Genomic DNA, 14,295 nt, shown 5'->3' on the forward strand with positions numbered 1-14,295 from the left:
AGATAGATAGATACCTAGATGTGAAAGGCACTATATAATAAATCGATAGATAGATGTGAAAAGCACCATATAACAGATAGATAGATAGATAGATACTGTAGATAGATAAGAAAGGCACTGTATAACAGATAGATGGAAGTGAAAGGCACTATATAATAGATATGAAAGGAATTATATAATAGATAGATAGATATGAAAGGCACTATACAATAGATAAGAAAGGAACTATATTATCAAAAGACAGGTAGGCACACAGATTAGACATTTAATATATAACTGATATTAAAAAATAACCTTGAAAATATAGATATGAATGGAACTACGTTTGATTGCAGATATGGAATACACTATGCAAGAGATAGTTTGATATAAAAGAAATAAATGTGAAAGGCGCTATATGGTACCTAGATAAGAATGTAGTATAAATTTAACAACACATCATGGGGGGTGCACAGCATTACCACACATAGCCTCTTATTTTCCTCCATCCTCTTTTTCCACTACATTTTACTCAACTTCTTCTGTTATTATTGACTGACATTTTTAGATGCAGTTCTGTACATGCTGCGATGTGAAATGCTTGAACACAGCATGCACAGGATGCTCAAAGATTTTGTGTCCCGGACCCCCTTTATTTGTCGCCTTAAGGCTCCCTTTGTCCCAAAGCTGTATGGAGGTTTTCATCTTCCTCCCATGGCAGGTTCTCTCCTTTGCCCTTTGGGCACTTATAGTCTTTTGTGCAAGCATGGTGTCCCTTTTGAGTCTTGTAATTCCATAAAGTATTGAATATAATTGTGTTGGGTTAATATTGTCCATCCATCCATCCAGCATCCAACCCGATAAATCCTAACTACAGGGTCACGGGGTCTGCTGGAGCCAATCCCAGCCAACACAGGGCGCAAGGCAGGAAACAAACCCCGGGCAGGGTGCCAGCCCACTGCAGGGCACACGCACCAACACACACACACTAGGGTCAATTTAGGATCACCAATGCACCTGACCTGCATGTCTTTGGACTGTGGGAGGAAACCCACGCAGACACGGGGAGAACATGCAAACGCCACACAAGGAGGACCGGGAAGCGAACTGCGAGGCAGCAGCACTACTCACTGCGCCACAATGCCGCCCGGGTTAATACTGTAAAGTCTTAAAATAAGTTGTCTGTTTACTTTCTCTCCCTCTGCCGCACAGTCCTGCTGTTCAAAGTGTTTTCACAGCAACATTAAAAATTGTGAAAATGTTGTTCTTTCCACAGAGTGTCGCATCATGAAGTCTCCATATTCACGATCAGCTACTCCCGTACGGCCGTCTGGATCCAAAAGTCCTGGACTCTCCCGGAGGATCAAATCTCCTTCCTCAGGTAGAGTTTCTCCTTCATGGGTGAGTCTTTCATTGTTTTCAATTCGCCCTCTGAAAGGCCCGTTAGAAAATGTATTGATGGAAAAAGAGACACGCAGCCCTTTCCCAATTGCTCAGACTCTCACTCAAGCTTGTGTGCGGCCAAGGCTAGCCGATTGTTAAAATATATGTGTATAAAAAATATATCTGCTACATGGCATAAAAGGGCCAAAGGCGACCATATCAGCATACCAGTGAGAAATGTAATGGACCACAACAGTAGATTAAAAAGTGCATTTCAAATTGTTAGAGCTGATTATGTTACGCAGTTGGTGGTGTCAAGGCTCTGTTGGAGTAAGAAGAGATTTAACTTGGTTAATTAATTATTCATCTTGCCTTCAGCAATGCCAGCAATTAATTAAATAATTCGGTAAGGCTCTTACTTTATATACTGTACCTTTCTCTGTTTTATGAGGCGATCTCTGGCCTTTAGAATTATATCAAGGTAACTGAAGACCACTCGTTTTAAGAAACAGAATAATACAATGTATTGATAAACGCAAGGATTTTAGAACCATGACAAGTGCAATATACAGTATATTATAATGGAAAACACACAAGCATAAAGAATTGGGGCATCCGCAAGCAAATTGAAAATAAATGTGGCATGGAAACGCATTGAGAAAGGGGAAGAAAAAGTGACTGCTCTAAAATGGCGCGGTCAGGCCAGGTTAGGAAAAGGCGGGTCCAGGGGGACGGACACCAGAAGTGACATCAGAGGTGATCAGGCTGTCAATCATCTGGTCTGTAATGGGAGGAAGAGAAGAGGCGTTTGTAAACAGTGCCATCTTTTGGATCAGTGAGGAATTACCACCAGCAGAGCTTTCAGGCTGTCCCCAAGGCACACGTGTGTGAACTGGCTGAACGCACCCCCAAGGAGACGTGGTCGCTCCTCCGAAACCCCATTTTCAACGGTGATTCAAAGGGAAACAAATACAGTATTTTTCCTCCTCTTTGCTCGATCAGCTTGAGCCTTGTTGTTGCCGCTGCCGTGCCATGTGATCTGCATCTCGCGTGGCACTTCAAACGTTTAAAAGCCTGTACTGCAGCTTAGTCCTTTGGGCTCACTGCCTTGTCTCTCTTGCCCCTCTGCTCCTTTTGGGGCTCCCGCTCCCTATGAAAGGGGAAGATTTTTCTATTCTTTTAATTGGGAGATGGAGCTGTGCCCTCCGGGTACACACGGAGCCCGGTTCACTCCTAAAAGAGACTTATGTTTGTTTGAAGTTTTTGTCTCTAGAATCTTCTGAGTGTATCTGTGCAACTTTGTGACCCAAGCGTCACAATATTTATTTTTTTTTTGTTCTTTATTTCACCTTATACAATTTCTTGTATTAGGAATTTGGTAGTTTTCGCATACCCCATGGGGTCAGAGTGCAAGGTCAGTCATTGTACGGCACCCCTGGAGCAATTGAAGGTTGAGGGCCTTGCTCAAGGGCCCAGCAGAGTAGGATCTTTTTTTGGCAGTGATGGGGATTCGAACCGGCAACCTTCGGGATACAAGCGCAGAACCTTAGCCTCAGAGCCACCACTCCACCCTTTTAAATATGTCAAGAAATGAGAAAACAAAACACTGTCAAAGTGTTGGGGCACCACCCTGGAGACCCCATATAATTGAAATAAGACAACAATGGAAAAGCATGCAACAGGTCCTTTCAGACGGGAGCTCAGAATTGAACTGACTCAAAATGGCCAAAATTGTGGTAAAATGGGTTCCAGACAGGAAGGGGCGGGTCCAGGAGGGCGGATAACAGAAGAGACGTCTGTGGTAGAACAGCCGTCAATCTTCCGTATTGTGGCCGGGTGTGGGAATGACAGGTTCTTCAGATAGCAAAATAAAGTTTGGTGCCACAATTGGGAGATCCTTTTTATTATTTGCGGACAACATAAAAGCAAAAGAAAGGTAACAACACTATTGGGGGTGCATCCTATATGTGGGAATTCAATAATAAAGAGGAGTTGATTGCAGTTGCTTCTAGTGGAGCTCTGTGTGGCGGGTCGCTTTTCGGTGGCTACCAGCAGCGCCCGCTCTCGTCTCGGCGGGTTTCTACATACCTTGACTGAGTCTATCAGAAGGTCCTCCGATGAGAATGTGTGACAATATACTGTATATGGACAAATTTATAGGCTATTTAGAGTTCATATTTATCTTAGCACCAGTTTTACGATACCAAGCCTTTAAAGATGTTGTCCAATGTTGTGGGGAATTGTTGCTCCGGGTTCGAGTGGAGGATTCCTTTGCGTGTTGGTATACTCTTTCTCTTTGTGACGTGGTCCTTGGTGGAACACTGTGCTTTCCTCAGTTACCTCTTTTGCTGTGTCGTCTGCAGCTTCATAGAGAGAAGCGTTACTCATTCTGGCACAAGAGTTCAGATACTGAAGTTCCCTCATTGAAGTAGTCCCAGCCTATCGGATGAAGTCGAGGGCTGAGATGGCTGCACACTGCAGTTCAGCCTCATAGTTTGAAATGTTAGTGGGGGGTTTGGCCTGCGTCCCTGTTAAATTAGCTGTCTTGATTTGCCTGGTGTGCCACTAAAGCCTAACAGAATGGGCAATGCCCACTTTGTCGTACAGCTCAAATTGTATGGGCTTGTCACTCTGACTAAAGGAACATAAGGATTAACTATAGATCAGAATTTAAAGATTACAGTGGTACCTCGGTATACGTCCTTAATCTGTTCCAGATCCTTTGACTTACAGTACAGGCCAAAAGTTTGGACACATCTCCTCATTCAATGTGCTTTCTTTATTTTCATGACCATTTTCATTGGTAGATTCTCACTGAAGGCATCAAAACAATGAATGAACACATGTGGAGTTATGTACTTAACAAAAAAAGGTGAAATAACTGAAAACATGTTTTATATTCTAGTTTCTTCAAAATGGCCACCCTTTGCTCTGATTACTGCTTTGCACACTCTTGGCATTCTCTCGATGAGCTTCAACACGTAGTCACCTGAAATAAAACCATCTACCAATGTAAATGGTCATGAAAATAAAGAAAGACATTGACTGAGGAGGTGTGTCCAAACTTTTGGCCTGCACTGTATACCAAACACATTTTTCCCATAAGAAATAAATGGAAAATGATTAATCTGTGGGCGGCACGGTGGCGCAGTGGTAGCGCTGCTGCCTCGCAGTTAGGAGACCTGCAGGTTCACTTCCCGGGTCCTCCCTGCGTGGAGTTTGCATGTTCTCCCCGTGTCTGCGTGGGTTTCCTCCGGCACTCGGTTTCCTCCCACAATCCAAAGACATGCAGGTTAGGTGGATTGGCGATTCTACATTGGCCCTAGTGTGTGCTTGGTGTTTGGGTGTGTTTGTGTGTGTCCTGCGGTGGGTTGGCATCCTGCCCAGGATTGGTTCCTGCCTTGTGCCCTGTGTTGGCTGGGATTGGCTCCAGCAGACCCCCGTGACCCTGTATTCGGATTCAGCGGGTTGGACAATGGATGGATGGATGATTAATCTGTTCCCATGAAAAAAATCCTATTGTTATTGGCATATTATACATTGATGGGGTTGTATAAAATAATTTAAACACGGCTTAATACTAAAATACATAAATACAAAAGCAAATAGATGAAATAAATGAAAATTTAACCTCACTTTACTTTTTAATTACGTCTTTGTTTTTCACAGTTTTTCGTAGATACCATCATTTTCGGCATATCAACAACAACAACATTTATTTCTATAGCACATTTTCATACAAACAGTAGCTCAAAGTGCTTTACATAATAAAGAATAGAAAAATAAAAGACACAATAAGAAAATAAAATAAATCAACATGAATTAACATAGAATAAGAGTAAGGTTCAATGGCCAGGGGGGACAGAAAAAACAAAAAAAACTCCAGACGGCTGAAGAAAAAATAAAATCTGTAGGGATTCCAGACCATGAGACCACCCAGTCCCCTCTGGACATTCTACCTAACATAAATGAAACAGTCCTCTTTGGATTTAGGGTTCTCACGGAGGGACTTGATGATGATGATGGTCACGTAGACTTCTGCCTTTTAATCCATCCATCAATGTTGGTGCATCATGAAGCTTTGAGTAGGTGGAGGTGGCGCAGGCCGGAAAAAGAAACAGAAGAGAGAGTAGGGGTCAGTACGGATTTTAGAGCCACCATGAATAGTTATTTTGAGGAGATTGAACATACAGAGTATCAGGATTAAGTTAAAGTGAAGTTATAAAAAGGCCATGTTAAAGTAATGTGTTTTCAGCAGTGTTTTAAACTGCTCTACTGTATCAGTCTGGCGAATTCCTGTTGGCAGGCTATTCCAGATTTTAGGTGCATAGCAGCAGAAGGCCGCCCGCCTCACCACTTCTTTTAAGTTTTGTTCTTGGAATTCTAAGGAGACACTCATTTGAGGATCTGAGGTTACGATTTGGAGTATAAGGTGTCAGGCATTCTGATATATAAGACCGAGATTATTTAAGGCTTTATAAACCATAAGCAGAGTTTTAAAGTCAATCCTGAATGACACAGGTAACCAGTGTAGTGACATCAAAACTGGAGAGATATGTGTTCAGATTTCTTTTTCCTAGTTAGGATTCTAGCAGCTGCATTCTGCACTCGTTGCAAACGATTTATGTCTTTCTTGGGTAGTCCTGAGAGGAGTGCGTTACAGTAACGGTATGCAGCAGCCAAGTCCAGGATACACATGCCACCTTCATACTTTTCAACAATCAATTCAAATTTACGTGAAAAAACAAAAAAAAATCACGTGAAAATTCACAGAGTTATAGTGCGGGGTGTTCACTGAATGGTAGCAACTGGCGTACTGACGCTCGTGGGCAGTCGTGGCTTTGTGTCGAGAGAGGTAAACAAGGGTAGCGTGCGGTGTTCTAGCACGCGAGTCGTATTCCAAACAAAGGTCGTGTACCAAGCAAACTTTTTTGCATCCAAACAGGACGTATACCAAGTTGGACTTACTCCAAAACGGATGTATACCGAGGTACTGCTGTATACAGTTAGTCAGTAAGATCAGCCTTTAAAAGAAGAATCTGAATTAAGCTTAAAAGACAGACACCAAGATATCTAAGTGGGCATAGAGTAGGAACGGTGCTAACAGAGGTGTAGGTGACAGGAATAACTCCAGTGTCAACTCGAGCTTTGATGTTATTACAGAAAGGTTGTCACCAATCTTGTTTAGCACACTTGACCTCTGTTTTCTAATTCATCCCTTTTTCTTTCCCATCATTCTCCTCTGACTGATTCTCGTTGGCCCTGGATGAGTGCAGTGAGGCGAGCAGGACACTTTTCTTCCAGTTATTCTCCAGTCAAGTCACCAGGTAAGCCAATAAAGTGACATGGTATTAATGTTTGTATGTGAGGTTTGTCATATTTGGGTGAAAAAACTCAATTAACTCTTTGAGGGCTAAATATGTTTTCCAAAAAACTCATTTTTCTGAAAAGCACACAAAGCAATGGTTTTATGTACATAAGTCGACATAAAACGTCTGTTTGCTATGTGCTATGGCTGCTGTTGGCGCATGTTCGGCATCTCTGGCGACATGCAGGGGCGCCTCGATGGTCAGCAGGAGTGCCCAGTGGGCCGGCTGCCTGGCTGTCTTCGCACAGCAGGTGGGCACCAATGGCAGTGTGACGTAATATGGTTTGTACCTCCTGTCATCATAAGTGGTAGTCCTTCCAGGTGAATGCTGATGTAGGCACATCAGCTACATGAAAGTGTTAAGCACCACGATCAGATGATGCTTGAACCTCACTTTCTCTAGATGCACTTAAATTAAACTTGGACTTTGACAAGTAAGAGTCCTGTTCAATGAAATTACGTAAAACGTCCATAGAGTATTTTGCTTTGCACATTCGCTTTGGTCTCTTGCCAGATGTTGATGCCATTTTAGAGGTTGTTTGTTGTTCGCTACTCATGCACGCATAGGAAATCGAGGTTGAATGAACACAGCTATGTCATTTTCCTTTTAGCAAAGAGAGTCGAACTAAAATCTAAGGGCAAGTTTTGTTGCATATTATAGCTGATTACTGTTCTCTACCCCTGAATTTTGATAAAAGTCAACATCAGCCCTGAAAGAGTTAATTTCACAGCTCTGCGACACCCCGGACCTTGTAGTGGGAATGTTGGCACCAAACTACACACTGGGCATCCTTGTAGTTCAGGACCGGACAGAATCAGCAGGAGAGATGTAAGACACAGAGTCACAGGCAAAAATGTTGGGTTAAACACAAAGAGTGCAATTAATATACAGGTGCAGAGACAAAAACAGAGTCCTGTGGACCTTTGAAACACACTCTAATAGCAAATACACGCAAAAATCAATAAGGAAGGAAAATGGTGATTGTTTACAATAATTAGAGTAAAATCCCAAAGTCCCAAAAACTAAAAGAAAAATGTATACAAAGGTCATCCAGTTGAACTTTTCATAAAGGCTCAACACTTATGAATTCTGATCTTCCGTTCATGTGGCTTAGGAGGTAGAGTACTGTTGTACAGTTTTGGTCTCCAGACTACAAAAGTCCAGAGAAGAGCAACTGGGCTGAATCCAGGGCTACAGGAGATGAGTTATGAGGAAAGATTAAGAGAGCTGAGCCTTTACAGTTTATGAATTATGAATTGAATTAATCCAGTGGATTGAGACGGTGACTTTAAAATGAGTTTATCAATAACACGGGGACACAGTTGGAAACTTGTGAAGGGTGAATTTTGCACAAATAGAGAACCACAGAAACATGGAATAAGTGACCAAGTGGTGTGGTAGACAGTAGAACTTTAGGGACCTTCAAAACTTGAAGAATTAAGTGGACAGGACTGGCGAACTTTGTTGGGCTGAGTGGCCTGTTTGTGTCTAGATTGTTCTAATATTCAAATGGATAACTTCTTTGGCTTGTTTTAAAGTCCCTAGCGTCTGCACCTTTGACAGTTATGTGCTCACAACTCACGTTTTTGCCCTTTTTCACTCTCTTCACATCTCTTTGCGAGATGTTACTCTGAATTTCTCTACTAGATTTAGGAGAGAAACCTACAACAGCTTAAGACTTATCACTTTTCAGTTACAGTGATATCAATGCCATAGAATAAAGCCATCTAATACTAACTTCTATGTTACAATTAATTGTTCTTGGGATCAAAGCAGATGTACTTATGATTAGGCGTAGGTAATGGTCTGTTTCTTTCCTGGTCAGCTTCTCTGCCCACATCAATGGATCTTCAGTGCAGTTTCTTTCTTTGTTCAGGAGCTCTTCTCCTTCTCCACCTTGATCGCACCTTCTGGTTGAGGGCAGTACGGCCATTTTCTCTTTGACTTTTTACACACAGTCTCCTCGGTCGCCATTAAAGTTACATCTGCTGGACAGCTTGTGATCAGTCAGCTTCCGTCATTAGCAAGACCAATGTGTGGCTTTTCTCTCTCTCTCTCTCTTGCTCGTGGACTTGCTATTTCTTTAGCAAGGTTTGATCAGCCTTGTGTAACTCCAATACAGACAAGTCTCCCACCCTTGCAGTCCAGATGACATTTCTTTGTTGTCAGTCCTTTAGCAGGCATCTGGACGAGGCTGCCCTCGGAGTCAGTACGCCACTGTAGGTTCCGATGGGTTTTGTAGGATTTGCTTCCAGCCGGCTCGATCTTGTGCTATCACTTTGCCCTCCATTAGGCTGAGTCAATGTCATCCTCATCTTGGTGTGCCAAAGTTTTTTTAAGGCGCATTTTGTTGTACCTTCCAGTTTCGCCATAGCAGTCCATAAGGGAGACGGTTTTCGTCCATTCTCCACACATGGCCAAACTAGTGTAGCCTTCTTCTCTGAATTTCTTCAGCTATACGGGTTATTGGAGCCTTGTGATCCTTATCATTTCGTTTTGTAGGCGGTCTTTGAGCAAGATTCCGAGAATTTTCCGCAGGCATCATGTCAGGAATGTTTTTAGCCTGTTGTGGTCTAGCCTAACCAAGGGCCACATAGGAGATTCTTAAAGGTCGAAGCCCTTTCCAGTTTGGATGTGGCCACCACAAAGACTTTCTCAGCCAACGTGCTACAGAAAGAAATGGAAAGGACAGTTAAAAGGGTCAAGATTGGGTAAGCTGGGATACTGCATTCTGGAGACTGTGCAAAAAAAAAGAGCGAAAACAAAGACTACAAAGATGTGACAGAACTGTGTGGGCATTGTCTGTTGTCAAAACGTTTGTCTTATTTGTGTACTGTATGTATTGGAGTGCTGGGATGTGTAGTTTACAGGTTCGATTGGTGCCATTTATTTTGTGATTTATTACATTTGTTCTCCTCTTTGTCTGTTGTGCTGGGTTGTTTTCTCTATACAGTAAACCCTCGTTTATCGCGGTTAATCCGTTCCAGACTCTACCGCGATAAATGAATGTCCGCAAAGTAGGATTCTTTATTTATAAATCGAATATTTTCGCAGTTAGACCATAGAAAACCTGTTTAACTTCTAAATACGTTTTTTAACATTATTAGAGCCCTCTAGACATGAGATAACACCCTTTAGTCAAAAGTTTAAACTGTGCTCCATGACAAGACAGAGATGACAGTTCCATCTCACAATTAAAGGAATGCAAACATATCTTCCTCTTCAAAGGAGTGTGCGTCAGGAGCAGAGAATGACAGAGAGAGAGAGAAGCAAACAATCAAATATCAATAGGGCTGTTCGGGCTTTTAAGTATGCGAAGCACCGCCGGACAAAGCAGCTGCAAGGAAGGAGCAATGTGAAGGTAGTCTTTCAGCATTTTTTAGAGGAGCGTCCATATCCTCTAGGCAAACAGCCTCTGTGCAAACAGCCCCTCTGCTCACACCCTCTCCGTCAGGAGCAGAGAATGTGAGAGAAACAGAGAGACAAAGAAAAGCAAACGATCAAAAATTAATATGTGCCGTTCGGGCTTTCACGTATGCGAAGCACCGCATGGGAAGCATATTGTATATCATTGAGGAGTTTTATTTAATACGTGCTCTGATTGGGTAGCTTCTCAGCCATCCGCCAATAGCATCCCTTGTATGAAATCAACTGGGCAAACCAACTGAGGAAGCGTGTAGCATAAATTAAAAGACCCATTGTCCGCAGAAATCCGCGAACCAGTGAAAAATCCATGATATATATTTAGATATGCTTACATTTAAAATCCGCGATGGAGTGAAGCCGCAAAAGTCGAAGGGCGATATAGTGAGGAATCACTGTATTCATTTAATTATATTATTTAATCCATCAATACTCCAATAGTGCAGAAATTTCTGTAGCCTTCCCCACGTCTGTGCTTCCACACAATCCTATCTCTAGTTTTGCAGGGCAGTTCCTTTTCACCTAATGGCTTGGTTTTTGGTCAGCTGTGCGACCTTCTGCAGACCAATGTTTGCGATATATAGATAGATAGATAGATAGATAGATAGATAGATAGATAGATAGATTTGAAAGGCACTATATGATAGATAGATAGATAGATAGATAGATAGATAGATAGATAGATAGATAGATAGATAGATTTTTTTAATCCCAAGGGGAAATTCCCATACTCCAGCATCAGCATACTGATAAAGAACAATATTAAATTAAAGAGTGATAACAATGCAGGTAAAACAGACAATAATTTTTTATAATGTTAACGTTTACCCCCCTGGGTGTAATTGAAGAGTCGCAGAGTGTGGGGTCTCCTCAGTCTGTCAGTGGAGCAGGACGGTGACCGCAGTCTGTCTCTGAAGCTGCTCCTCTGTCTGGAGATGATCCTGTTCAGTGGATTCTCCATGATTGACAGGAGTCTGCCCAGCGCCCGTCGCTCTGCCACGGATGTCAGACTGTCCAGCTCCATGCCTACAATAGAGCCTGCCTTCCTCACCAGTTTGTCCAGGTGTGAGACGTCCCTCTTCTTTATGCTGCCTCCCCAGCACACCACCGAGTAGAAGAGGGTGCTCGCCACAACCGTCTGATAGAACATCTGCAGCATCTGATCTTATTATCCTTATCTCCACTCAATTGTATTTCTCATTGGCACACCCCAGACAAGGTGTAGAAACATCTAAGTGATGGTCAATGGAATGGGATGAACCTGAGCCAAATATCACATGTCACGACAAAGCCTGGGAGTACTTGTGTGGTTGGGATAATTAACTTTTTTATTTTTAATAAATTTGTGAAAATTCCTAAACTCCTGTTTTTGCTTTGTCATTCTGGGATATTGAATCCAGCATTGGGCACTAGCTACAAACTTCTTTTGTAATTGCGGCATGTTACATAACCTGAAACTATATAGATCTAATATAAAACATTGATACTCCTCCTTTAGTGATACGGCGACATGAAATCACATAGGAGAAATAACGTAGCTTTTTTAATGACGGTTTACGTGGCATAACAGACAAGGAAGCCATGACAAGACCATTACCGAAGTGGGAGCTCCATGTATACAGTCTACCATTTTCGTTGCTACGTTGGAAGGATTTTTTGGCTCGGATGATGGCATCTCCCATCCGTCCGTCGGCTTCAAAGGTGTGCCGGGCAATGTTCCAAGGCTTTATTCCCTTTCTCCATGTACAGGCCCCCACTTAGGGTAAATCATGCCATTCCAATCAAGGAAATGAAGATCCAATGTCTTGTTGACTCTGTCACACAGAAACAGTAACAGTACTCGTTGCCCATTTCGCGGATGTCCCTGTCTTGTCTTCTAATGTTTGCCTAGCAGTTCTAAATGATGAGTCCCCGTGTGCTAAATCTGGCCTTGTGTTAGCTGTACATGTGAGTGGATTTATAAAATATTTTTTGTACAGAGTACAGTGACATATTAAACTTATGTACTTATTACAGATATTGATTGTCGCTTGATGAGGGGGGAAAAAATAAATTTTAACGATTTAAGCATAAGGGCACAACAAAATGTGACAAATGTGAAAGGGTCTGAAGACTTTCCGAAGGTGCTGTAGATATAAAATAAATTGTGTGAAATGACCAGCAGTCACTTTTCTTATTTTTTTTTTGCTCTCCTAGTCAATGGGACCCCCACCAGTCAACTGTCCACACCCAAGTCTACCAAGTCTTCCAGCTCTTCACCCACCAGTCCAGGCAGTCTGCGAAGTCTCAAGGTAAGTTGTGTCCAAACATTTCAGAGCCTTCTCATCACGTTGTGCGAGTTTTAAAAAACAGATGCTTTAGGTGTGACCACCAGACATGGAGTAGATATTTTCCAAATGAATTCCAATTCCAAAAAAGTTTGGGAACAGCATGGAAAAGGAGTGATTTGTAAATTTACTTTGACTTGTGTTCAAACACAAACAGTATAAAGACAAGACGTTTCATGTTGGACCTAATCAACTGCGTTGTTTTGGGAAGATTGACGTTTATTCTGAAATTGACGGCCTGCAATGCTCTCGAGAAGAGTTGGGACAGGTGTAGTGTAGGACTAACAATGATGTGACAAGGTGAGCTCAGACAGTTGATGTGAAAGAGTTGGGACAGTCGCATTCTAGTATATAAGGAGCCCCCAAAAAGGCAGAGTCTTCAAGACAGGGATGGGTTGAGATTCGCTATGTCACCAATAGATGTGTCAGAGAATAATCCAGGAGCTTGAGAACAACGTTCTCCAAAGACACATTGGTAGCATGTTGCACCTTTGACCATCCACAGTGCACAACAAAGATTCAAGCAATCCTGTCTAATCTCAGTGCATAAAGTAAAAGGCTGAACACGAGTTGTGAATGTGTGTGATCTCCAGTCTCGCAGACATCACCGTCTTAAAAACCGTCATGCGTCTGTAATGGACATCATGACCGCGGCTTTGGGAATCCTTCAGTAGATCTCTGTCAGTCAACCCCATTGACCGATGAATCCACAGATGCACGTGAAGGCTTAAATGTGCCAAGCTGACACCAAACACCGACACTGTCGACAGGATCTGACGACTTTTCTGGGCTTGAGCTCATCTGAAAGTCGCACAGTGGTGTCGTGTTGGGTGAGCTGATGAGTCAACATTTCATACAAGTCTGAATTTATAGCATAAGCCACACTAAATCGGGATGTTTATAAGAATCATTTACTTCATGAGGTAGAAGTACATAATAAGTAAGAGTCGGGGCCAGACCCCCAGTAAAGGTTCCAATTCAAAAATAACATCATTTCTGTAACCAGTGACCTGAAATACAGTAGAATAGTACCCCACATTGCTTATGTTTGAAATTTGTCATTTTTAAGATAGATAGATACAACAACAACAACCACATTTATTTATATCGCACATTTTCATACATAAAGTAGCTCAAAGTGCTTTACATAATGAAAAATAGAAAAATAAAAGACACAGTAAGAAAAATAAAATAAGTCAACATTAATTAACACAGAATAAGAGTAAGGTCCGATGGCCAGGGTGGAGAGAAAAAACAAAAAAAAAACTCCAGACGGCTGGAGAAAAAAATTAAATCTGCAGGGATTCCAGACCAAGAGACCACCCAGTCCCCTCTGATAGATAGATAGATAGATAGATATGAAAGGCACTATATAAAAGATAGCTAGATAGATAGGAAATGCACTATATGATAGATAGATAAATAGATAGATAGATAGATATGAAAGGCACTATATAAAAGATAGATAGCTAGGTATGAAAGGCACTATATAAAAGATAGATAGATAGATAGGAAAGGCACTATATAAAAGATAGATAGATAGATAGATAGATAGATAGATAGATAGATAGATAAGGGAAAGGCACTATATGATAGATAGATAGATAGATAGATACTTTATTCATCCCAAGGTGAAATTCCCATACTACAGCAGCAGCATACTGATAAAAAAAATAATAAATTAAAGAGTGATAACAATGCAGGTATAACAGACAATAACTTTGTATAATGTTAACGTTTACCCCCCCGGGTGGAATTGAAGAGTCGCATAGTGTCGGGTCTCCTCAGTCTGTCAGTGGAGCAGGACGGTGACA

General features: G+C 41.9%; 1 protein-coding gene across 5 annotated transcripts in view; it reads left to right on the forward strand.

The window, feature by feature from the left end:
• Window positions 1-14,295, forward strand: part of dclk2a (doublecortin-like kinase 2a) — a 179,412-nt gene that overhangs the window by 123,070 nt on the left and 42,047 nt on the right. For all 5 annotated transcript variants that reach the window (XM_039750235.1, XM_039750236.1, XM_039750232.1 and 2 more), the window contains exons 4-6: window positions 1,256-1,360; window positions 6,639-6,689; window positions 12,351-12,445. In XM_039750235.1, the coding sequence (XP_039606169.1) occupies window positions 1,256-1,360; window positions 6,639-6,689; window positions 12,351-12,445 (251 nt within the window). The remainder of the gene's footprint in view (window positions 1-1,255; window positions 1,361-6,638; window positions 6,690-12,350; window positions 12,446-14,295) is intronic.

The sequence above is a fragment of the Polypterus senegalus genome, chromosome 4, assembly GCF_016835505.1.
Source record: "Polypterus senegalus isolate Bchr_013 chromosome 4, ASM1683550v1, whole genome shotgun sequence".
Lineage (NCBI taxonomy): Eukaryota > Metazoa > Chordata > Cladistia > Polypteriformes > Polypteridae > Polypterus > Polypterus senegalus.